The 27626-nt window shown below is 37.2% G+C and overlaps 1 protein-coding gene across 2 annotated transcripts in view; it reads left to right on the top strand.

Annotated features, from left to right (window-relative positions):
• The window catches only part of MYO1D (myosin ID), a 170940-nt gene that overhangs the window by 50363 nt on the left and 92951 nt on the right, over positions 1–27626 (top strand). For both annotated transcript variants that reach the window (XR_011556871.1, XM_070727987.1), the window contains exons 12-16: positions 4757–4827; positions 8158–8232; positions 8327–8459; positions 14217–14383; positions 15248–15455. Coding sequence is in view for 1 of the 2 variants with exons in the window: in XM_070727987.1 (XP_070584088.1) it covers positions 4757–4827; positions 8158–8232; positions 8327–8459; positions 14217–14383; positions 15248–15455 (654 nt within the window). In the remaining variant the exon portion in view is untranslated. The remainder of the gene's footprint in view (positions 1–4756; positions 4828–8157; positions 8233–8326; positions 8460–14216; positions 14384–15247; positions 15456–27626) is intronic.

The following is a 27626-nucleotide window of genomic DNA, read 5'->3' as shown; positions in this document are numbered from 1 at the left end:
GAATCTGATCGGCAGCCAATGCAGGCCACGGAGTGTTGGTGTAACATGGGCATATTTGGGGCATATTCCTCTTGTTGGAAGCCTGAAGAAAAGCTAGCATTAAAAAAAAAAACCATAAATGTGAGAGGCATAAAAGGAATTCAGGCAACCTAGCTTTCTCCTGCCTTCCTTCCCAAATCTTTGTATTTCTTCCTCCAGCTGTGCTGGGGCAATGAACTAAAATGTACTTTTTAATCCATGCCAAGCCATAAACTTGTAGGTGTTATGGCTGAATTGAAAATACATGAATTTTCAGTGCATCCCATTCCATACATTTATGGGTCTGATTTTGATGATTTGGGGCTCAAACTGAACTATAGGATTTGTTGGCTTATATTGTTATGGTGACATTAGTTGGAGGAAGGAAACAATTGGCATAGATAGAATGCAGAATGTCAAAAGGTTAAATAAGGTTCAGGAGGGAAGTGTTTTTAATAGGAAAGTGAACACAAGAACAAGGGGACACAATCTGAAGTTAGTTGGGGGAAAGATCAAAAGCAACATGAGAAAATATTATTTTACTGAAAGAGTAGTAGATCCTTGGAACAAACTTCCAGCAGACGTGGTTGGTAAATCCACAGTAACTGAATTTAAATTTGCCTGGGATAAACATATATCCATCCTAAGATAAAGTACAAAAATAGTATAAGGGCAGACTAGATGGATCATGAGATCTTTTTCTGCCGTCAGTCTTCTATGTTTCTATGAGCTAAAATTCACAGGTTGAGAGATTAAAAAAATCTCAAGCCTATGGCTTGAAGTATTCCTCTGTTATAAATAATTTTTAAAACTGTTTTCAAAGGGGGGAAAGTTAATATCCAGCAGAGGGAGCCATAGACTTTTCAATGTTAAAGAGAAAAACAAGCATGGAAGCTGACTAGACAGTGATGTCATTTATAACCAATAGGAGCCCAGTTTAAATTCATGTAATGTTTCCTAAGCAAGTAAGAGCAGAGAATACGGAGCATAGATTTTTATTTCGGAAAGGTGAAGAGATTCTTTATGAAACCGTAGTGGAACAATATTTTTTATTAGAAACAAACACAATATACAAATTACCATCCTATAATTGTTTGACAAAATAAATAAATAAAAACAAAAGCAAATTGTTAGAGCTATTCAAAAGGCTACTTGTTACACAAAACATCTGGAAAGGGAAGTAGTAAGAGGAAAATGCTAGTTTTGCTGAAGCCACAAAGTTTTTATTTGGTCATATCCATAAAATAGGGTGCAAGATATAATTGCTGGTTTAAACAGATACTATTAAATACTATGCAGATTACAAGTTGTCCTTAGGGTTGTTAGGACTGCCTCTAGGATTGTTAACAACTAAGAATAATTAATCTGTTTTTGAAAGTATACCAATTAGTTAATAGATTCTATCTTCTAAGTGAAATGTAGAGATCAAGCACTATGTCATTATTAACAAATTTAAAGTGGTGTCATTTTTACATTCAGAAATAGTAAAGTTCTTTGTGAATTGGTATAGCCTAGGGAGTACATAGCACAATCACAGTTTTACCCATTATTTGCTTGTTTTTAAAATCACCAAAAGTCACTGGTAATAATAATAAAAATAAAAATAAATAAATAAAATAAAAATAATAAAATCAAATACACTTCATCATCCGTAATAAAGTTTTCACAAATGTGGAAATGAAAACATATAGAAATATTGGCTAAAAAGAAAACAAGTGATGATGAACAAGCTGAAGAAATTGCTCCAACACATGAGCAAACTGACCAGCCAGTGGAAGAAACCAACATACAGAATGAAGATCCTCATGTGCAATAACTCAAAAATGGGGAGAAAAGTGATCTAGCAAAAATGTTGAAAGAAAACTACATCAAAGAAAACAGAATGAAAAAGAATACCTACAATTCGCAAAGTGCATAGCAAACGAGGGAAAGATTAGATTAGATTAGATTTATTGGATTTATATTCCGCTCCTCTCCGTAGACTCGGGGCGGCTCACAACAATGGTAAAAAACAATACATAATAACAAATCTAATATTTAGCAATCTAAATTACAGTTTTAGGTTAAGAAATCCAAAAGAAACCCCAATATATAAAAAACAAGCACACAATCGAATCATACACAGAAACTACATGGGCAAGGGGGAGATGTTTCAATTCCCCCATGCCTGACGGCAGAGGTTGGTTTTAAGGAGTATCCGAAAGGCAAGGAGGGTGGGGGCAATCCTAATCTCTGGGGGGAGCTGGTTCCAGAGGGTCGGAGCCACCACAGAGAAGGATCTGTTAATTGCCGTGAACATTTTAACTTCCATCCCATCCAACTAATGTATTGCACAGCCGCCGTTATAACTGCAGAACATGGTTAAAAATGCCAAAAATAAAACCCACTGGAACACCAAAGTGAAAAATTTGTCTTGAAAATAAAATAAAATAAACTATTTAAAGTGCTTGAAAGAAGACAAACTGAAAAACAAAAAGCTGAAAAATAGTTTACACAAAAAATACAACCTGGAGGAAAAAATAATAATGGAAATCATGGAAGAAATAAAGTAACATATAACAGCAATAGCAAAGAAGATTGAAAGATACAAAGGATAATCCACCTAACACCTCAGACTTAACAATTTTTGATAAAAAACATTATTTTAAAAAGTCTAAGTGGATGTGGCAGTATCTTGAGACAGCTGAATAGAAGCCAAAGAACAAGAAAAGATTACCAAACACAAAGATCCACAAATAGAAATAGAATGAGTGTGGCAAAAGTAAGCAAAGGTAGTTCCATTAGTAATAGTGTCTTGGGTGCATTCCCAAAACAATTGGAGTACCACTTGAACATTACTGGCATTGACAAATTCACAATTAGTCAATTGCAAAAGGCAGCTTTACTGGGAACAGCCTACATTCTGAAATGATATCTGTTAAACTATCAAAAATTTACATCTGCCTATCCCAGGTCCTTGGAAAGGGCTTGATAGGTAGATAGAAATGCCAAATTCAGTCTGAACATATGGCTGACTGTGCAACAGACCATTAAATATAGTCAATTGTAAAAAGCAGTTTTACTTGGAAAAGTTTACAACTTGCAACAATATTTTTAACATCATTAAAAAATATCATCTCCCTGTCCCTGGTCCCTGAGAATGATTTTGTGGGTGGATAAAAATATCAAATCCACTCTAAACACCTAGTTGATTGTGGGATAAATCATGTTAATTAACTTCAATAACACTTTTAAACTATTGAAACTGTGATTACATTCTTCATGATAAGATCTAAATGTAAAACAATTTTGACACATATTTGCTAAGATTGTCTTCAAATTTAACACAATAAAACTACAATATGAAGGTTCTCACAGAACAAAAAAGCCCAAGTAAATTACAGATTTTCATTGCAGTGGTAAGTCCACTCCTATGAAACATGCATGAAACTAATCTTTTGAAAGACACACTATATTTGATTAGTTTGGAGATCATCATCATAATTATTATCAAAACCATACTGGACTGATCTTCTAGCACACCTGAACTATGAGTCTTTTATTTCCATGTTTCATTGATGCTTCATCTAAAACTGACATACTGATTAAATAGATTCAAGATATATATTGTGTAATTAGATTCTTTCAGCAATCATTGTAAAAATTAATCACAATTTTAAATAAGATATCAGACTAAATTTGATGAGACATGAAAGCACCTGATATTCTTTTGTGCCTTTTTTGTGGACGAAATGGGAGGGAGGTACTGTTCATTTGTGCTACAATAGAGAATAGTTTGCCATGCTATACAAAACTGATCAGCATACAACTCAACTGCTCTCATTGTTAAAATCAAACTAAATGAAGGCAATATTGTTCAAACTGGAGTACAGTTCAAGATGATTAATAAGCATTATCAGACAATTAAAATAAATGTGTTGATTGATTATTGAATTAAATAGACAGATGCATAACATTATGCAGAAAATCATCTGGATTAATACTTCAGCCTTGGGAAGTACTGTATATTCTGTTTTCAATGAAAACTCTATGATTGTGGTTTGGCAGCAAAACTCATTTAGAATTACAGATCAAGCTTGTCTCCTTACTTTTCCAATAATTAGAATTGATGGTTTTAATAATTTCCATTTTTCATCCATCTGCATTTCAGTCTTTGAATTAACAGGTAGCTTATCTTTTTTAAACATTTCAGTGGATATATTCTTCCATATATTTCACATTAAGTTTACTATATAGATTTGTATTTTTAAATACACATTTCTTACCTCTATCATTGCTAGGTCAGATAGGGTCAATCAAACAGGTTGTATTTCAATACCTTACTGAAAGCAATAAGGAAATACAGTATTGAGAAGGCTCTATCCATCATTGCTGTTCTATATTAATTCATATATTTACTGATGTGTTCATATAAATGTTTGATACTCTTTTGTATTTAGTTCACCAGGTGTTTTTTTAATGAATAAAACCGTTTGTAAATATCATGTTTTGTGAAAAAGGCCCTTAGTAAATATCATGTGCATTTGTTTCCCATGTGTTCAATCAGTACGTTATATCAAATCACTAAGAAAGAAATTGTCTTACAGACAGCTTGTAGTAGTGCCTGCATTAAGGAACGAGCATTTCACAACTAGGTGCAGCAATAATTAGACTTCATTCAGATCTGTAACTGAAAATCTGTTGAAAGTTACCAGCAATTGTATTTCAATAATTACTTTTTAATCCATTTGTTTTTAAGCTTTGTGCTACGGATAAAAACCTGGAATTTGATAGAGACTTTCGGATTAAGCATTATGCTGGAGATGTTATGTAAGTTTGTTTCTCATACTTCTCTTAAAACCGTTTAATGCATAGTTGCCCTTTGTTTTTCCTTCTGTACTTCCTTTTGCTTTTTTGCAATGTCGGAAAACATCTGAATTATTTCATTATGATATCCAAATGATTGATGTAGCATATATACTATATTATAAAAATCTGGATAGCTTATTGAGAACATGTGCTTCATTTTCTTCCTTATTATTCCACACATGATGGTATATTCTCCTCCTCCCTCTTTTCCCAAAAAACTTAAGATAAATTAAACCTGATTTCCTTTTCAAGACTGTGAGATATATTGGGATGAGAATGAGAATAACTGATCTAAAATAGTTAGTTCCCAGGATTTAGGTCTCCTTAGTCATAGTAATATATCTTAATTACTATGGTATAATTCTGAAACAGTTATTCATGAGTTTTGACTGATTGTGGAAAACTAGGACATTGATTATTGAGAGAATATGTGATTTGGAAGTCCAGCCCAAATGCTTCCCAGTACTTCCAGTTTAAGAATTAGAAAAAGTCTCTGCTGAGGCTAAGACACAATTCATAGAGGTAATAATGCTAAGCAACAGAAAATGTACTTAGGAGTACAGAAGATAGTCCTAGTTGTATAACCTTGGTACTATGAAAATATAAATATGCCTCTCCCCCATCCCCAGTGTAAATGTATGCTATGATGTTAAGGTAAATAAAAGGTATGATAGTTCCAGACAGATGAGCTGTATTCGAGAATTGGTCTAGCAAATGTTTTAAATGCTCTGGTTAAAAGTACAATATTACTAGAGAAGAAACTATGCAAAATTAGGTTAATCACTCTTAATGCCTTTTTGGCAATGTTGTTGCAGTGGGCTCTGGCATATAGAATAGAACAAAACAGAATAGAATTTTATTGGCCAGGTGTGATTGAACACACAAGGAATGGCAGTATTAGTAAAAAGTAGTGAGATGGGAGAATACAGAGAAATAAAACAAGCAGTGATAGAAAGGGCTCAGGCGGTAATAGTCTTGGGGAGGAAAGATGTGACAAAATGGACAATGCAAAATTGGTATAGGTATATGGTGGACCACATTCAATCTGAAATTATGGATAAAAAGATGAATTCGATTAATGAAACTGATTTGCAACAGCTGATGGGGCGATGGGACAAGGTAAGACGATATATGGCGAGTAGAATCCGAGGCCAAGCTATAAGAAACAAGTTGGAATCACTCTATAATATGTAAAGAAATATTTCAGTCTTGGGTTTAAATTATTTACACAAGAAATGCCCCCAACTGGTGGTGGGGTATGATTGATTGTCTGGTGGTGGGATCACTGAGCACATTTTATATGTTATATGTTGTGTGTGTGTTTTACATTATAAAAATCAATAAAAAATATTAATAATTAAAAAAAAGAACACACAAGGAATTTGGTACATATTCTCAGTGTACAAAAAAGCAAAGATACATTCATTAAGAATCATAAGGTACAATACTTAGTGATAGTCTGGATACAAATAAGCAATCAAATCATATTAAGAACTGGTCAATATAAATCGTAAAAATACAAGTAACAAAGTTACAATTACACAGTCCTTAGTGGGAGGAGATATAGGATGGGAACAATGAGAAGATTAATAGTAGTGCAGACTTAGTAAATAGCTTGACAGTGTTGAAGGAATTATTTGTTTAGCAATGATGGCATTCAGGAAAAAACTGTTCTTGTGTCTAGTTGTGTTGTGCAGTGCTCTATAGCAGTGTTTCCCAACCTTGGCAACTTGAAGATATCTGGACTTCAACTCCCAAAATTCCCCAGCCAGCATTTGCTGGCTGGGGAATTCTGGGAGTTGAGGTCCAAGTATCTTCAAGTTGCCAAGGTTGAGAAACACTGCTCTATAGTGTCATTTTGAGGAGCTGAAACAGTTTGTGTCCAAGATGTCTGTAAATATTTTCACAGCTCTCTTTTTGACTCGTGCAGTATACAGGTCCTCAAGGGAGGTTGGTAGCAATATTTATTTTCTAATTATCCTTTGAAATCTGTGTCTGTCTTGTTGGATTGCAGAACTAAACTAGACAGTTATAGACTCAATAATTCCTCTGTAGAACTGTATCAGCAGTTCCTTGGGCAGTTTGAGCTTTCTGAATTGGCGCAGAAAGAACATTTGTTATGCTTTTTTGATTACTTTTTTATTTAATAGTAGTGCTATTATGCTAGATGTCCATTTTAGGTCTTGCGATATGGTAGAACCTAGAAATTCGAAGGTTTCTACTGTTGATACTGTGTTGTGTAGTAATGTAAGAGATGGAAGTATGGGAGGGTTTCTTCTAAAGTCTACCACCATTTCTACAGTTTTGTGTGTGTTCAGTTCCAGATTGTTCTGGTTATACCACAAGATTAGTTGTTCAAGATCCTGTCTATATGCAGATTCATCATTGTCTCATTAGAGACAATCATTAGAGATGAGTACTCCAAGGTCCTTAACTGAGTGAGGATTATCAACAAGGTTGGGATCATCTAGTTTGTATTTTGTGTTCTGACTTTTTTTGCCAATGTGTAAGACTGAGCATTTGTTGATTGAGATTTGCATTCTGATACATAGTCAAGGTCTTTTTGAAGGGTAGCAACATTGTCAATCGTATTGAATAGTTTTACATCATCTGTGAAGAGGACAGAGTTGTTTTTAATATGATCGCAGATGTAATTTATGTAAAGTAGAACGAGAGTCACAAGTACAAAATTTGATAGGGCGCTTCCTAATTTGATCACTTGTTTCCTGTCCAACAGGAACAGTTTACCATTTGATAATAAATAAACAATAAATAATATAGCAATAATAATATTATAATAATTATAATGATAAGTAAGCAAAGCATTTTTGCATGTTATACATGATTAAGGTATATAAATATTTAAAATCAGTTTATGGCTAGTGGAGTCTTCATGCCATTTAATTATTGCAGGGGAAAATTGGATTACCTGAGATTGCAAAATGGCATTGTAAACAACTAAAAGTGCCTCTTGATAATTCACTTTGGTTCACTTACATTATAAATGTTCAAAACTTCTAAAGATGATACTGATGAACGGAAGGAGGAATATTAACTATCCTTTGACTTAAAGTATTGGAAACTGCATAGTGTTTCCTGAAGATAGAATCTTTAAAAACTTTTTTCTTACCATTATGTTTTAAATATTATCCATTTCCATTAGACCTCTTAGATTTTTATCTTTTATTGATTTCTATTTATGGAGGGGGTGTTATTTTCTGAGTTCAGGTACTCAGGTACTAGTTACTTAGTAGTTCAATGCAACTAATTACCACTTTTTATATTTATCAGTTATTCGGTCACAGGATTCATTGATAAAAATAAAGACTCTTTATTTCAAGACTTCAAGCGTTTGATGTATAACAGGTAGGAATAACTTTTTAACTATCCATTTGTTTCTTTACTCAAAATAGGCATGACTATATTGTTGACTTTTTAAATTCTTTCTTGTATTTTGTAGTTCCAACCCTGTGCTGAAAAAGATGTGGCCGGAAGGCAAATTGAGTATAACAGAAGTGACCAAGCGACCACTGACTGCCGCTACACTTTTTAAGAACTCAATGATTGCCTTAGTGGACAACCTGGCATCCAAGGTAAGAAGTCCCTAATTTGGGAAAAATGAGTTTTGATGACTACCTGTTTATTTCATTACTGTTGCTACTTATTGAGTCACTCTTGCCTTGATTGTATCAACAATAAAAATCAGTATAAGATTATACTAGGTAGCCGGGCTGGCGGTAGACTTCCCCAGACTTATCGTCTTGGGGGATTTCAATCTGCCATTGCTCGGTGAATCCTCTGGGTTGGCACTGGAGTTCATGACCATCATGGCAACCATGAACCTGACCCAAGTAGTTCAGGGCCCGACTTACAAAGGGGGACACGCTCCCGATATGGTATTCTTCTCAGATCAGTTGAGCAACCATCTGAAATTAAGGGGCTTAGATACCTTACCTTTGTCATGGTCAGATCATTTTCTGCTATGGCTGGATTTTAAGTCTCCAATCCTCCCCCGCAGGGAGGTAGAGCTGATTAGGAGGTTCCACTCCAGACGCCTGATGGACCCAGAGGGCTTTCAGAGTGCGCTTGGGGTTTTGCTGGATTTGCTCGTACACAGTTCGGCAGAGTCTCTTGCTGCAGCCTGGAATACGGCGGCAACGGAGGCTCTAGAGCGAACTGCGCCTTTGTGGCAGTAGACCCTGGAGATTTCCTTGGAACTCTGGGGACCTCCGGGGGGTGAAACACCAGAAGAGATGTCAAGAGAAGTGTTGGAAGAGAAGTAACCTGACCAAACACTTGTAAAAGTTCATATGGAGATTACAAAGTGGCGCTCCGGGTGACAAGATGCCTGTGTAATGTCACCCTGATTGCATGTACAGAATATCACCCAGCCGCCCTCGCTCCCTCCTTAATTGGGGGGGGGGGAGTTGACAAACCGATGCAGGGTAATGCTGAAGACTTTAACAAGTTTTTAACAGATAAAATTGCTCAGATCCAGATAGACCTTGACTCCAATTGGAGTCAAGTGTCACCTGACAACGAGTCAGTTGAGATGACCGGTGCCCATCCTAGTCCATCTGTATGGGAGGAGTTTGACCTGGTAATACCTGATGAAGTGGACAAGGCCATTGGAGCTGTGTGTTCCACCTCCTGTTTATTGGACCCGTGTCTCTCCTGGCTGGTTTCGGCCAGCAGGGAGGTGACACGGAACTGGGTCCAGGAGATTACCAATGCTTTGTGAGGGAGGGGTCCTTTCTGGCTACTTACAAGGAGGCACTTGTATTCCCCCTCCTCAAGAAGCCTTCCCGGGACCCAGCTGTATTTAACAACTATCGTCCTGTCTCCAATCTTCCCTTTATGGGGAAGGTTCTTGAGAAGTTGCTCCAGCTCCAGCTGTCCTTGGATGAAGCCGATTATTGAGACCCTCAGCAGTCAGGATTCAGGCCTGGTTACAGCACGGAAACTGCTTTGGTCACGCTGATGGATGATTTCTGGCAGGCCCAGGATAGTGGTTTATCATTTATCCTGGTGTTCCTTGACTTCTCAGCTGTTTTCGATACCATTGACCATGGTATCCTTCTGCACCGGCTGGAGGGGTTGGAAGTGGGAGGCACGGTGTTATGGTGGTTCTCCTCCTACCTCTCTGATCAGTCACAGTCGGTGTTAGTGGGGGAGTCAGAAGTCGGCTCCCAGTAAGAGCTATGTTCTCCAAGTCCAAATCATGTAAAAACTCAAAATATGATAAAAACATTTGGAATAGATAGTAATAATACTGGCTTAGACTACATATATTTTCTACAAAAGAACACAAAGAGCAAACAGGAACAAACCTGTCTATGTAAATAGTTTACATTTCTTGATGCAGCATGTTTAATTTTTTTTAATATAATTTTTGCTTAGTGCCACATGTAGAATGATCTAATTTTAAAAAAATCTGTAGTTATAAACATGGATATCAAACTCAATCACATCATGTGGCATATTGCAATGTATTGTGACATTTTTTGCCTTTGCAGAGCTGTGGTAGGCATTGTTTGCGTGTGACACACCCGGCTCGCAGGCTGTCAGTTTGACACCCCTGCTATAAACAGTTCAACTGCACTGTTGTGAACTTGTAAATACTAAGGAGAATAAAGATGTTCTTAACATCTAAATTGTAGCTAAGCCAGTGCATTATTTATTTGTGTGTGGTGGGGGGAGCATTTCTAAGTGTATGTACTACTACAGCAAAAAGTTATTTATAGATGTGGAGCAAATACGTATCTTACTATGATCTCAGTAGTTTCCATGCAGGTACCATATTTTTCTCAATGTTTTATCCAAGAGTTGGTATTTTGAAGATAGGAAAATAACTTACCTGTTATAGTAGCAATCTCTATTGAAAATAATTTGAAGCAGCCATTTCCTGTTTTCTTGGTGTGGTCAGCCGACTAAAGCAAACTGAAATATAATTTGCCAATGGGAACTTTGATATTCCCGATATGAGAAGGGGATAAATAAAATATAGTAAAATAAACACACAAAAGGAATGACACTGAGCCTGAAATAAAAAGAGGGAGAATAACATTCCTCAAGTCTTTACTCAAGGTTTAAATGTAAAGCATTTTTAATACCCGTGTTTCTCCAAAAATAAGACCTATCTTATAATTTTTTGAACCCTGAAATAAGTGCTTGACCTTATTGCCATGCACTCAAAAGCCCAATTGGGCTTATGATCAGGGGATGTCTTATATTGAGGAAACTTTTAATTTATTTTTTTATATGAACATTCCATCTTCCATTAAACAATGTGTCATCTGGCTACAAATATCTCTGTTGCAATAACAAAATATACAACAATATTCGTTATATTCATATAAATTATCTAATCTTACAATAGTAGTATTAAACATAATAAACCTATTCATTTCTCCCTCTCTCCCTCATAACATATCTTCTAATAAGAATATAATAATAATAATAATAATAATAATAATAATAATAATAACCCTAATAGTAGTAATAACAATCAGCATATTATTTACATCTCTATCTTAACATATTTTCTACATTTCACTCATCAGCTTCTTTTATTTCTAATGTCCCTTTTTATTCTCTAACCATCGATAAAATAATTCCCATGTCATATAATATTCACTTTGTCCTTTCTCCTTAATTTGCAAATATTAAATCTATTCATTTCTGCACATTCTAATATTTTCATAATAACATGCTCAGTGGTAGGGATCTCTTCACCTTTCAGTTCTAGCTGCGGTTAATACCAGAATAATTAAATATGCATTCTCTTTACAATAATTTTTCAGGTAAAATCCCTAACAAAAATATTTCTGGTTTTAAATCAATGGGCTGCTTTTTCATCTTTTCCAGCCATGTATATATTTTTGTCCAGTATTTCTTTGCTTCTATACATGTCCTTCTACCTATGTGCATCTACACCTGTGATAATAAGACCCAGGTATCCAGTGGCACTTCTGATATTTAGCTTTCTTATCTTTAAACATTTTTGCCAACTGCACTGGCTCAAAGTGCCATCTATAAAACATCTTTCCTTATATGTAGTTGACATTATTAATTTGTAGTTCCTGTCTAATTCTATTGTGTAACCAGATTTTTTTGCTCATGCTATCATTGTCTCCTTCACTTGTTCATCTTCTAGTTTAATGCCCAATAAGTAGTTGTACAGTTTCTTTATCAATCTTTCTTTTGTCTCTATTAATATCTTATCTAATTCTCTTAATTCTTTATAGAAACCATATAATTTAACATCTTACTCATCTCTTGAGCACTTGAGAATACCATGCCATATCAATCACTTAAATACTCAGTTGTTTAGTTTTGAGGTCCCCCTTTGCATTCAGAATATTTTTTATATCTAACAATTTTTCCCATGTTAATAATGCTTTGTCGAAACGCCTTAAAAACCACCTCTGCCATCAGGCACGGGGGAACTGAGATATCTCCCCTTGCCTATGTATGGTATGTTGTATGTATGATTTTTAAACAATGGGCTTTTTAGACTTTTAATGTTAGATTTATTATTATAGACTTTTAATATTAGATTTGTCATTGTATACTGTTTTTATCACTGTTGTGAGCCGCCCCGAGTTTGCGGAGAGGGGCAGCATACAAATCTAATAAATAAATAAATTGTTGAAAGCCAAACTGGAATCCTCAAATAGTGTGGCTCTCTAGTTTTTTCCCTTACTAACAATAGTGCATTCCTTATGTAATGTCCTTGAAAGTAACCATGTATCTTACTTTCCCCATTCCACAAAAAGCATGCCATGCCTATTCCAGACAGCACCAATAAAATTAGATAAAAGGTTTTTTTGAGAACTAAATAAAATAATATCTAAATTCATATGGGCTGGGAAAAAGCCAAGAATAAAACTTAAGACATTACAAGACAGTTGACACACAGGCAGCTTTGGACTCCCAGATTTGGAGATATATTATCAGTCAGCAATCCTATTGTGGATAAAAGAATGGATTGTTTTAAATAACGAAAGAATACTAACATTAGAGGGTCACAACATACAGAAAGGCTGACATACCCATTTATGGAAAAAGAAGAACATTAAACATTCACACTTTCAAACACATGCAATAAGAGGTGTATAATAATACTCCTGTTACTGCATATGTTTGAAAGTGTGACTGTTACAGAAGAATTATTGGATAAACATGGAAATTTAAAAACCAAACAAGAATTAGAGGAGGAAGGAATAGCCATCGACTGTTGGCCATATTTTCAGCTACGGAATAGGTATTAAAAACATATAGGAGAATTTGATATTAAAAAAGAACAAAATGATCACTGGCCTAGATCTTACCTTTGTGCTCAAGATAAATTCCTTGTTTTACAGGGCTCAGGAGCTTGTCCTCCCAAATTTCTGTCCCAACCCCCCCCCCCCCCCCCCCACGCCTTAGAGAAACAGTGGCAGACATCCTTGATGTTCAGTGGGCCCTCAAGATATACATTAAGCGCACATCTATGCTGCACAGGACAGCGGCTCTTTTTGTCTCCTTCCAACCCAATTCCTTAGGCCAGAAGGGAGATGGTTCCACCTTTGGAAGATGGTTGCATAGCACCATAAGAAGAACTTATGATCTCCAGTCTTTACCAAGGCCAGGACGGGTGACAGCACACGCAATACACAGTGCGGCAAAGATGGCAGCGTGGTCCACGCAAGTGTCCATTAAGGAGGTCTGCAGGGTGGCCACCTGGGTTTCCCCAATGCTTTTTATCTGTCATTACATTGGTGGAGGGTGCTTTTGGTCACCAAGTTCTTCAACGGGCGCATTCGCAGATTGTGAGCAGCAACCAGGCTTAATCCTCTCAATGGACAGACATCTTTGGTATGTCCATCCTTGGATGTTAGTTCCACCTATTATGAAGAAGTGGCGTTGGTCTTACCTGGTATGCCTCTTCTCATATAGAGGAGCTAACATCCATTCCCACCCAAAGTCAGTCTGGTCTGCATTCCAGGACGTCAAATTGTGATATTTTGTTTTATGAGTGAAATTGGGGAGAACACATGCCGAGTCTGTTCGTTGGTTTTTGCCAAAGGGGGAAATGGAGGCAGAGTTCAGAGATCTACTATTTCATAGATTCTGTCCTAATTGGCTGAATGGTTGGTACTATCCCATCCTGGATGTTAGCTCCACCTATGAGAGGAGGAGTGTGAGGTAAGACCAATGTCCCTTGTAATGGAATTTTATAGGAGAAAAAGTTTAGGGGTCCTCCTTCTTTAACAATGGTTAAAGAATAGGGTTGTTAACTTGTACATTGTCACTTTCTCCTTCCTCTTTTATTTTATCTCTTAATTGAAACACTTGTTTTCTTTTAGGAACCATACTATGTCCGCTGCATTAAGCCCAATGAAAAGAAGTCACCACAACTGTTTGATGAAGAACGATGCAGGCATCAAGTTGAATATCTTGGGCTTCTTGAAAATGTCAGAGTACGGCGGGCAGGATATGCCTATCGCCAAACATATGAAAAATTTCTTCACAGGTAATGATGAAAACATTGCAGATTTCTTATATTTAGCAATAAAAATATGTTTGTGTTTTGATATTACATTAGCATTCCTACACAAATCACAGTTATGTCTTAAAGTAAGTTAAGAAATTATCAAGGTTAGTGAGACCAGCTAAGGAAAAACCCATTGCATACTACTTTTAAATATTCTATATAAATGTGTGTGTGTTTTATGGAAGAGCAGAAGTTTCATGGGATATCTAAAGAATTTTACACAAACTTTTTATTAAAATACATTACACGTTAAATCCAAATGGAACAGTTTTTATAAACCCTTTTTCTTGCTCAAGGCTCAATTCTCTTTATCAACTAAAGCAAGACCTCTCACACTTGCTTAGAACTATTTGGCAAAAGCTAGAACATACTAAAATTATTATCTGTAAACATGATTATATAATTCAGCCAAATCCACTTGAATCTTAGTTTAATATTATTAATTAGTTATAGCTTTTTTAGGTATACAGTCTTCTAAAAGTTACTATATGTATTTGCAAATAAGCTGAGAATTTTAATTGCCAAAATACACCAAAAAATAAGATTTGTCTTACCTGCAGATGGGCTTATATGTAAACCCAACAATTTAGTTTACATATTATTTATTCTGTGACTTAGGCAATTCTTGCTTGTGCAGTAAATTACTGAATAATAAACCAAGGGTTAATGATACTTCACAGTTACTGAAAATTAGCATTTTGTAATACATGTTTAAGAATTCATAATTCTATATAATGATTGTATATTTATTTTCTTTCTATGGGAAATCTACTTTAGCAATATAATATAGGTTGTTGTGGACTGGCAAACAATATTTTTTTTTACATACTTGTATCAATAAAGGTACAAAATAATTCCTGAATTTACTTGGCCAAATCACAAACTTCCATCAGACAAGGAGGCTGTGAAGAAATTGATTGAGCACTGTGGGTTTCAAGACGATGTGGCCTATGGAAAGACAAAGATTTTTATTCGCACACCACGAACGCTCTTCACGTTGGAAGAAATGCATGCCAAAATGCTTGAATGGGTAGTTCTCTTTCTACAAAAGGTGAGAAGCAATATTGAAATTTCTTATAAAATAAACTACATCTGATAGACATAGATTCACAGAATGGAAAAACGTAACTTGTAAAATAAGTTTAATTATGTGACTTACATGCAGTAATGGGCAGCCAAATTTTTTACTGCCACACTGTGGGTGTGGCTTATTTTGTGGGTGTGTCTTGGTGGTCACATGACTGCGTAGGAGGGGCGTGCTGGCTATGTGACCAGGTGGGAGTGGCTTGAACGATCATCATCGTTCAAGTGAACTGTTAAGTCCTCGACTTACAGACTCACCATTGTCGCTCTCTGGGGGGACAATTTACTTTGCATTTCCCACGCTCTCCTTCCTGGGTCACCCCCTGCCTCAGGCTGGGTAGCTAAGCGAATGGGCGCCAATCAGCTGTTGAGAAAAGATGGGAGAGGAAATGGGCCCCCTGCAACTCCAGCCGGTGCTGGTCTCCCTGCTGCTTTCCAAGGAGAAGGAGGAGGATGGGAGGGTGGGATGGTCAGCTGCAGCTGGGCACACAGCTTTGTTTATGTCGTGAGCCGCCCCGAGTCCTCGGAGAGGGGCAGCATACAAATCCAATAAATAAATAAATTTCCACTGGTGGAACTGTGTTCTATCCCGTCCTGCCTGCTGCCCACCCCTACTTACATGTACACATGCATATAGTTTCTTGGCAGTGATAAGGGATTGGTTTGCATTGCCTTCTTACAGAACGTTGTTGTTCTTTTCCCGTTCTGAACTAGCATATTTCCAATGTGGCTTTAACTCTACGTGGTTAAAGTAGATGGAAAACGCAACTGGGTTTGAAAGTCTGTTCACATGTTGGCCATACAAATGTCTGTAGGAATCTTACAAACTGAATAATAGCACTTTCCTTCTCACATTTCCCAAGAAATAATCCCAGAAAAACAATACTTTGCTCACAAGAGGGGCTACCACTTAAATGATATCTATTATTGTCTCCTCATCTATTAGTTGATGTCATTGATATTTAAAGCCATTCAGGTGATAGTAATTGATACATCTTGGTGAAGACAATTATATAGTTAAGCGTATTTTGCATAAAAAGTCTCTGTTCATTTAGGATCTTTGGATGATCTCGATTCAAACATTATTGAAAAGAGAAAGAAAAACAATTTCATCCCTTTGCTTCATAAAAATGTGTAATAGCTTATTTCTGTGGCATGTTCTCTTTTATTTGGTCTTTTTTTTTCCATGCTAAAAACTCCCTAATGTTCCTACAGCTCTTGGGTATTTTTTCTTGCCAGTCACACAGTTCTGCATCAGCTGCTGCTGCTGTGAATCCCCTGACAGTAGTTTTAGCAATTGTTTATTATTGGCAAAGAGCTAACAGTGTTTGTTAAAAAATATTTTGTGGAATCCTCAGTGCTCTTTGAGCTTGATTATTTGCTTGCAGAGATTTTATTGCCCAACATTATTTGTGCAGTGAAAAAAATGTTTTCACTGCTATCAAAACCCAATTTCTTTTTAAGGAAACTAGTCATTCAAAGCAGATAAGTTTAAATATAACAATCAAATTTGCTATGCAGAAGTAAACAATTTTAGTATTCTCTGTTGTCTGTTTAACATTAATTATTTAAACATTGATTGATTTCTATGTTCATAATCTATGTAGTAAGCTGATGGTTATATGAGAAAATGAATAAGACATATTTGAACGAAGTAGAAATCTATTGTAGAATACAGGCAGTGATAGGCTACTAGCCGAAACGCCCAGAATGCAGTCCCGGTAGCAGCAATGGAGCACGTAGGCCTGCTCCATTGCCGCTGGGTGTGCATGCGCAGCTGGCACGATTCCGGTAAAAATTACCCATTTTTTGCTTCTGCGCATGTGTAGAAGCAAAGAAACTGCAATTTTTACTCAAACCTTGCTGCCGCAAGAACGTCAATGCGAGATTTCGGCTGCTGCACATGTACAGCAGCCAAATCTCGCTGTGGCGTGTAGAGCAGTAGCTGGGGTCAGCAAGCAACAGCTGCCTGCCTGAGCTCCAGCCAGGTGGGCTGTTGTCTGCTCTCCCGCAGGTATTTCTCGGTGCACGTGGGAGAGCACAGAGCTCGAGGCCGCCCTGCCTGCTCCCCGCGCCATGGCCCATCAACCAGGAGATCGAAGGTAAGAGCTGTGGTGCGGTGGAGCGGGCAAGCCACTCATGCGACGGGGCAGCGTGGCGGTGGCTGGCAACACAATGGGTGGATGGGAGCCGGCAGCTCCCATTGCTCGCGCCAGCATCTGGGGGTGGTGTGGCAGCGGCTGGCAATGCGGCGGGCTGATGGGAGCCAGCAGCTCCCATCGCTCGTGCTGGTGTCAGGGGGTGGGGTGTAGCGTAGCGGCAGCTGGCAACGTGGCGGGCCGATGGGAGCCGGCAGTTCCCATCGCTTGTGCCGGTGTCTGGGGGTGGGGGGCGGCAGTGCAACAGGCAGATGGAAGTGGGCTGGGGAGCGTCGCAGCAGGGCGGCAGGAGTGGTGTAGATGAACAATGATTGGAACTGGGTGAGATGATTCCTTTTTTACCTAGAATCTAACCCTAAAATGAAAAAAAAAAACCATCCAGGAAACAAGACTCTTAGAACTATCTGTTAAAGTGATAAACAGCTACTAAGAGAAAAAGCCCAGACCTGAAAGAAAGGAACAAAGGAGAGAAAAGGAAAAAAAACCTTTTAAAACATAAAAAAACAGATTTTTAAACTAGGTAGGTGCTATTTGGAAAGGCATCTAAAATTCTGGAATGATCTACTTAAATAACTGACTTTGCTTCCATAAATCAAATTAAAATTGGGTTAAATATCTCCCAACTTAAGTTGGGAGCACCACCTTCTGAGGAATGAAAAATATACCATACTCATACAAGTCTGGGAAAATTTCTGGTAAGAGAAATCAAAACATTTATCTGGAGGACTGTGGTGATACCTGCTGTTCTATATTTATCTACTTTATGACTACTCGAGGTTCAACTGTGTGAACAAGGAAGATACCTAAGCAAAGCAAATGTTAAGATATATGACTAAACCTATAGAATCGATGTAAGAAGTTATTTAGAAAACTTCTTGGACTACCTAAATGGAACTGATTGAATAATCCTAAAATAAAAAGAACTATGATTGTTGTACTCTCTGAGGAACAGCATAAGGCCTGAATGTATGGTTTTTGGACTCTTGAGTAAGGGCAGGATTTACTAAAATAAGACAAAATGTTCCACCAAGGGAAAATGAGTGGAATGTTTTTTTTTAAAAAAAGCATTGATTTAATGACATTGTGACAAGAAAACACAGGGAGATAAAGAATGGCATACATGGGAAAATAGAAAATATTCTACAAAGGACAGTGAATAAAGATGAAAATGTCCATTAAAAGGAAGAAACAACAGCAAGTATGGAGGAAAAGATAGAACAGACAAATCAGTACATAAAGCAAGAGGACAAAAAGAAGACAATAAATATAATAACGACTGATGAAAGAAATCAAGGAAAAAGTATATTAAGATGTTTAAAAATGGAATTGGATAAGCAGGAAGATACTTTTGAAAGGGAGATGGGAACTTGTGCAGATACTTTGGAGGCCTAGCAGCATAAGATTAGATTAGATTAGAGTTATTGGATTTATATGCTGCCCCTCTCCACAGACTCGGGGCGGCTCACAACAATAGTAAAAACAGTACATAGTAACAAATCTAATATTTAGCAATCTAAATTACAGTTTTAGGTTAAAAAGTCCAAAAAGAAAGAAACCCCAGTATATAAAAAACAAGCACACAATCAATCATACACCAAAACTACATGGGCAAGGGGGAGATGTTTCAATTCCCCCATGCCTGACGGCAGAGGTGGGTTTTAAGGAGTTTACGAAAGGCAAGAAGATGATAGAGATGGAAGAAATATTCAGACTGAAGAGTAAAGATGTAGATAGAGATAGAGACAAAGATCCAAGAGAAGAGTGTGGGAGGCAAGCCAAAAAATGAATAAGAATTTGAGTATTAAAATGGACAAGAGATGATGGATAGAAAGGAATTGCCTTTTAATATAATGGAGCTCTGACTAAAAGCTAGAATAGAGGTTGAAATAAGAATACACACTTTTATATAATAGAATAGAATAGAATAGAAACAATAGCCAGACAGAAAGATAAGAAGCTGAAAGATGATATTATTATGTATTTTTAAATAATAAGGTGATTGGCATTAGAATGGCACATTGAAACTTTGAACAATTAAATTATGAAGGATTATATGTGAATACAAAGGGGTATCAACACTAAGACTAGTAACGGTGGCCTGACTAAAAGCTGGAATAGAGGTAGAAATGAAAATCAGGGAGAATATTAGTACAGTATACGCATTTTAATATCATAGAATAAAAGCAATAACCAGATGGAAAGATTAGAGGTTGAAAGATATTACAAGTATGCTTAAATAATATTGTGATTGGCATTGGAATGGCACATGGAAATACTGAACAACTAAATAATGAAGGATTATATACTGTATTAATATAACTGTATTAACACTAAGATTACAAAAATTTGATGAGTTTGACAAATATTATTAACATTATTATTGTTATTTGTATCAAAATGAATGATATCCAGATGCCACATTGTTCATGTATTTATGTTGATGCATATTTAAAAATAATGTATATATATGTCACATGGTTTTTTTTTTTGCTGAATTTGAAAATTAAGGGAGACTAGGATAGATCTATTTCGGCCTTATTTTGGCTTCATCAGCTAGCCATACCCATATATATATACAGTATATACAAAAAAAGAGTGAAAGGAATTCAGAGTGGACTGGACTCAGTGTGAAGGGACTCAATGTCAATGATGGGTTTGAACTCATCCTCAGGCTTTGCCTAGTCATCTCCTACAGGTAAATTGGCTGTGGCAAATTGGTTGTAGTGAGCTTGCCATGGCAAGTTGGGCTGTGGTCAGTTGTCCCATTCCATAGTTTTCCATGGCAGATACAGCAATTTAAGTAGAGAGCCGGGGTAGCACAGCAGATAGAGTGCTGTACTGCAGGCCACTGAAGCTGACTGTAGATCTGTAGGTCAGCGGTTCAAATCTCATCACCGGCTCAAGGTTGACTCAGCCTTCCATCCTTCCCAGGTGGGTAAAATGAGGACCCGGATTGTGGGGGCAATATGCTGGCTCTGTTAAAAAGTGCTATTGCTAACATGTTGTAAGCCGCCCTGAGTCTAAGGAGAAGGGCTGCATGAAAATTGAATAAATAAATAAATAAATAAGAAGCATAATGGCTCCATCACCCTCTGAGATTTGAAAGCACATGGGCTGTTTGCAATTCTTTTAGTAATAATTTATTAAATAATTATAGGGAGGGGAATAAGAAAGCACACCTCATGTCGTATTTTTCCAACTGCTTCATATTTTATCAGTTACATACTTAGCCCAATTTATATAAGGCAGTTAAGTATAACAGCTATAAAAATAAAACCAACTTGATTTTGGAAATATTCTTTCATTATAGGCATCCATTTATGTTAGAACAAATAGGACTCAGTATTTAATGCATGGCTCACAATTTTGGTAATGCAGACTGAGATAATTTAGAAAGTTGTCAGCTTAACTTCTCAGAAACCCTTTTGTTCAGTTCCCCAAACCACTTTCTCTGCTTGGAAGCATGTGTTTGATTCCCTCAAAGTGCCTTCGTGGAGAAAAACATGTCATCTTAAGTTTCCTGATCCACATAGAATAATATCATTTCCCAAATGTAAATGTGTCTGCCATCCTTCCCAGCCTTGTGAGTAGCGCTGCTCTGCCCCGCCCCCTCACCTAGAGGCATTCTAGTTTCCCCAGACGCTCCTCTTAGGAGACTTGTCAATCAAATCCCCAGCAGCTGTGGTTGCCATAGCAATGTTTCTGGGCTAAGTGGTAGGTGATGAGGGGGTGGATGGGAATGAATAGATGAGAGGAGAAAGGCAAACAAAAGCTGGCCCAACTTGTTATGATTTAATATTTTGGTTCCTAGTAGGTTCTTAAAATGGTATATATTAACAATTGTTAATGGCGAACAAACAAAAGCCTCTATGATAGAAGACAGCTATTTCATATTTAGTTACAGACCAGCACCTTAATTGGAGCCGGGCTTTCAGCTTAATGACCCTATCAAGAGTTTTTCATCCACTACCTTTTGAGATCAGATTTCAGTCAGTTGGTAAGAACAATACTGTTTTTCCATCAACATAATACATTGATTTACAGAAAATTCCTAACATATGCTTCAAACCATAGAGAAAAGAACATTAAGGCTAACTAATCCTTAATGTTAAGCCTCAGAAGTCAGTTTCCATTTAGCAAATAGTTTTTAAACTCAGAATTAAAGAACTTGAAATTAGTCTAATTTATTTCACTCTAATTCAAGTTATTTCACTTTTCATTTCATTGTTTTACCAAGCTTATATAACCTACTCCAATCATTAAGCAACTTTGAGGACCTCAGGTTTCTTTTATATGTAAACAATAAATAATATTGGTAATCGTTTTTGTGAGAGTAAAAACACCTCAGATCCCCCTCAGATTATGCCAATTGCATCTGGACAAAAAGTCTTCTACTGCTAAACTATTACTAAAAGAAAGCATAAATATCAGAAGTATGAAGTATAGTATGCCAGTCCACAGGGTAAATATTTGAATTTTAATGCTTACTAAAAAAAAGGAGGAAAAATTAGATTTTCCATGATCATGATTCATTGTTTGTGACAAGATAATGTTAACAATTTCATCAATCCCTTAATTATAACATCTTGTTTTAATTCGTCCCTCAGGGGGCAACCTTTTGAAGGGCACTTATTTTTTAGCCTCTTAATAGCCATAAAATAGAAGATTTTTTTGTTGCAATTTTGACCACAGCCTCTGAGATGTTTTATTGAAAACGATATTAGAAAGCTAAGTCCCTGGGTGAAAATTATCTGATTCACTTCAGATTGGATGCGTGAAAAACCAAGTTTTCTTTGATAGTGTAAAATATTGTTTGCCAATTAATTCAAGCAAGTGTGAACAAGGTTTGACGTGATCTGAGAGTATATGAGGACCCGGATTGAGGAAGCAATATGCTGACTCTTTTAACAAGTGCTAACATGTTGTAAGCCGCTCTAAGTCTAAGGAGAAGGGCAGCATAAAAAAAAAAATCAAACAAACAAACAAGTGTTGGTTATGATCTATAAAGCCCTTCATGGCACCGGGCCAGATTATCTTAGAGACCGCCTTCTGCTGCACGAATCCTAGCGACCAGTTAGGTCCCACAGAGTGGGTCTTCTCCGGGTCCCGTCGACTAAATAATGTCGCTTGGCTGGACCCAGGGGAAGAGCCTTCTCTGTGGCGGCCCCGGCCCTCTGGAACCAACTTCCCCCAGAGATTAGAATTGCCCCCACCCTCCTTGCCTTTCGTAAGCTTCTTAAAACCCACCTCTGCTGCCAGGCATGGGGGAATTGAGACCCTCTTTCCCCCTAGGCCTTTACAATTTTATGCACGGTATGTCTGTATGTATGTTTGGTTTTACAATAAGGGTTTTTAACTCTTTTAGTATTGGATTATTATTATATGCTGTTTTATTCCTGTTGTTAGCCGCCCTGAGTCTGCGGAGAGGGACGGCATACAAATCCAATCAATCAATCAATCAATCAATAAATAAATAAATATGTCTGCATACAGTTTAATAAGAATAGAGCTGAAAGGGGCCTTGAAGATCTTCTAAACTAATCCCCTGTTCAAACAGGAGACCCTATAGCCATGATGGCGAAGCTGAAACATGTCAAACGTGGCCCACAGTGCTCTCTCTGTGGGCATGTTCATAGTCACCCCAGCCCAGCTCCAATCGCATTTCTCCATCGCATGTCACTCAATCAATTCCAACTTCTCGCAAAAGAAAAAGCTCTTGCAAAGTTGGAATTGACTGGGTGAACTTTTTTTCACTTGTGCGATTCACAATGAGGGAGACGGTGTCCCGTCATCCTCCCGAAGCCCATCATGACGCAGAGCCACAATATGATCTTGTGTCATCTCAGCAAAAAAAAGCAGGTCCTTTTCCGGTAGAGCTGCCTGTGTTGGGATGTCCCGCCTTCAACACAGGAGGAAGAGAGAGAGAGAGAGAGAAACAGAGAGGGGGGGAGGGAAAGAGAAATTTATTTTATTTTATTTATTTATTTATTTATTTATTAGATTTGTATGCTGCCGCATGTAATTTTGATTCTATTCTGCCTTTGTTTAGGATTATATTGTATTGTATTTAATAGGAAACACAAGAACAAGGGGGCACAATTTGAGGTTAGTTGGGGGAAAGATTAGAAGCAATATGAAAAAATATTATTTTACCGAAGTTTATTTTAAACTTCCATCAGACATGATTGGTAAATCCACAATAACTGAATTTAAACATGCCTGGGATAAACATATATCCTTTCTAAGATAAAATACAAGAAATAGTATAAGGGCAGACTAGATGGACCATGAAGTCTTTATCTGCTGTCAATCTTCTATGTTTCTATGTATTAGCTTTTTTGGCTACTGCTACACACTGCTGACTCATGTTTAAGTGATCGTCCACTAGGTCACCAAAGCCTCTCACACGGTTCCTGTTTTTGAGCCAGAAGTACAGATTAAGTTTTGACAAAGGTTCTACCTTTAGTTTTATGTAGTAAGCATGGAAATATTTATCTAAGGATCTCAAATAGTCCTTAACTTACAATAGTAATTGAGCCCACACTTTCCATCATAACTCATGTTGGTCATAAAGCAGATCACTAGATAACGAAACCTCATTTTATGATCTTCGTGCTGTGGTTGTTAAGTGGGTGGCATTGTTTTTACTGAAAAACCTTTTCCAGCTTGGGTAGACAGATGTCAGTAATCTCATTTTCAAGGTCCATTATAAGCTCCCTAAGTGATTGGTTGAAAATGTAGGATTGCCTGTATGAATCTGTATTATTTTAAAACATTTAAAAGATTATTCACTGTTGTGCATGGTTATTAAATTACCTTGTAGGCTACTGTAGGAGTTGTCTGGAAGCTAATGTCGCTATTGTTTGCAATGGAATTGTAAATGTGAAGTTCTTTCTTTATGAAATGCATTTCAGATAGACTTGAAGTTTATTTTTGGACAGTTTTCCTGGCTTGTGATGATCAATATTGAATGTTAAATTTTGAGCTACGATTCCGTTCTCCTATCTAGTATTGTATTTCTCATTATTGCCTCAAAATTTGAAACAAATCTCTTTTATCTCTTGTTAAAATGAAAATGAATGGAGGAAGTCTAACCCCTTTTCTTAAAATGATGTTGACATTTTCATTGACTCAAGTGCAGAAATGAGATCTTAAAAAAAAGCTTTATTGTGTTTCAAACACATGCATCTACAAAACAAGTAACAACATTGATCTCTAAGGAAAGGTAAGGGAAATTCCAACACACACACAAATAATGGTTAAGCCAATCTAAATAAGTTCTTCAGCATTCTTTAACAAAGGCTATATAAATTCAGCATTTTTTAACAAAGACCCCAGATTCCTAAGAGGTCAGTAAGGGGTGTACATAAGGGCACTAGAGTGCCTTCCGTCCCCTGTCCTATAGTCTCTCCTATATCTCCTATATCTTCTCTACTATATCTCTATAACAGTGATTTTCAACCTTTTTTGAGCTGCGGCACATTTTTTACATATACAAAATTATGGGACACATTGAGCGGGGGGGGGGGGGAAGTGGGGGGGCTAAAAAAAGTTTGGACGAAAAAATTATATCTCTCTCTTCCTCCCTTTCACTCTATTTCTCTCCCTCTTTCTTTCTCTTCCTTCCTTCCCCTCTCTGTCCATCCCTCTTCCTTCCTTCCTTCCTCTCTTTTTTGCTCTCTTTCTATCTCTCCCTCCTTCCCTGCCTCTCTTTCTCTTTCTCTCTTGCTTTCTCTCTCTCTCTCTCTCTCTTTCTCTCTCTCTTGCTTTCTTTTTCTCTCTCTTTCTCTCTCTTGCTGAGCTTCGCGGCACACCTGACCATGTCTCGCGGCACACTAGTGTGCCACGGCACACTGGTTGAAAAACACTGCTCTATAAGCTTCATTGTATATTATTGTGTATTGGACAAAATAAATAAATATGTATGTATGTATGCATGCATGCATGCTTGTTTGTTTGTTTGTTTGTTAGTTAGTTTATTTATTTTGTCCAATATACAATAATATACAATGAAGCTTATACAGTAGTGATATAGTTTATAGTTTATTGGATTTGTATGTCACCCCTCTCCGAAGACTCGGGGCGGCTCACAGCATAACAGTAATACAATACATTACAAATGTAATAATAATAATAAAAAAATTTAAATCCATTAAGAAGGCATTAGTAACATAATAAAACCCCTAACTATGCAGTCATACACATTCTACCTAATCTATCATACAGTAAGGCCATAAACATAATAAAAAAGGGGGGGAGATAGTAATTATCCCCATGCCTGGCGACAAAAGTGGGTCTTCAGCATTTTACGGAAGGCGAGGAGGGTGGGGGCTATTCGAATCTCTGGAGGGAGTTGATTCCAGAGTAGAGAAGATATATGAGATATATGTGTATATATATATATAGGACAGGCAAATGCACTCAGCAGCTACATACAGTTCCTATATATGCCATCCTGCAGCATCCTGAGATCATGCCAATCAGACTCATGTAGTTTGTCAAGAATTTTTTCAAGGGGGCAGAAACTTTATAAAGATAGATTCCGTTCATATACCTCCCAAGACCTGAGCAAAAATGATTCTGTTTCAACTCTCTGGCAAAATGAGATATTTCAAGAATAACATTTTTGCACTAATCTTCAGCTGAAAATACTCCCAAGATAGTTAACAGCTTATTGGGGGGGGGAAACCTAGACAATTTCTCCCCTTTGGTTTATAGAATAAAATATGGAACATAAAAAGAAAATGAGGAGGAGGAATTTTAAAAAAAGAGAGATGGAAACAGTTCAAGAACTTGATGAAATGGTTAGAGCCTAGAGACAGTGTAAAGAAACAAGAGCCAAAGGCAATTGTGCTCTGCCCTGCATTGTGCATTTTTTACATTCTCTCTCCCCCTCTCCTTCACCTTCTCTCTCTCACACGCACACACAAATAAGGAATTAGAACATAATGATATACCAGTGAACAGGTGAGTTACAAAATAGAAGGAAACCGGACTTCTGAAAAACGGGGAAGTATATTAACACTCTACATCAGTGTTTCCCAACCTTGGCAACTTGAAGATATCTGGACTTCAACTCCCAGAATTCCCCAGCCAGCATTTGCTGGCTGGGGAATTCTGGGAGTTGAAGTCCAAATATTTTCAAGTTGCCAAGGTTGGAAAACACTGTTCTACATTAATAGTACTGGCACTAATCAAGGTACTTGAGTGATAAACATATTTTATGTGTGTGTTAGTGAGGGAGAATTTTAAAAAAGTAACATTTAGCAGTAGTTAAATTTCCGTGTATGACAACATAGTACGGCTGGATCCAGGCATTGATTAACACTTCCTTGAGTGAGGGGTCCTTTCTACAACTGCTGAAAGAAGGGGTTGTGAGACCCCTCCCCAAGAAACCGTCCCTGGATCCAGACAAATTGAAGAACTTTAAGCCAATCTCCAACTTGCCCTTTGTGGGTAAGGTTGTTGGGAAGGTGGTGGCACTCCAGCTCCTGCAGTCCTTGGATGAAACCGATTATGTAGACTCTTTTCAGTTTGGTTTCAGGCCCAGTTACAGCACAGAAACTGCTTTGATCACGCTGATGGATAATCTCTGATGGTCCTGGGATAGGGGTTATTCCTCTATTTTGATGCTTCTTGACCTCTCAGCAGCCTTCAAAACCATTGGCCATGGCATCCTTCTGCGACAGTTGGAGGGTTTGGGAGTGGGAGGTACCATTGGTGGTTCTCCTTCTATCTCTCCGGTCGGTCATCGTCATTGGGGGGGAAGAGGTCCATGTATTTGTAGCTAAATTATATAAAAATAATTGAATTAAAAATTACTGATTAAAATCAATTGCTTGTAAACTAAGGTATACTGTTTGTAATATTGATTGATCCTCATCAATTATCCTGTTTTATCAATACATTCTCACACATAGCCACACTATATGAGCATACACTCCCCCCCTCCCCAAAACAGAGAATCAGCTTAAAAAGGA

The sequence above is a fragment of the Erythrolamprus reginae genome, chromosome Z (assembly GCF_031021105.1).
Source record: "Erythrolamprus reginae isolate rEryReg1 chromosome Z, rEryReg1.hap1, whole genome shotgun sequence".
Lineage (NCBI taxonomy): Eukaryota > Metazoa > Chordata > Lepidosauria > Squamata > Dipsadidae > Erythrolamprus > Erythrolamprus reginae.
Note: the sequence above shows the minus strand (reverse complement) of the source record. Positions and strands in the feature narration are given on the sequence as shown.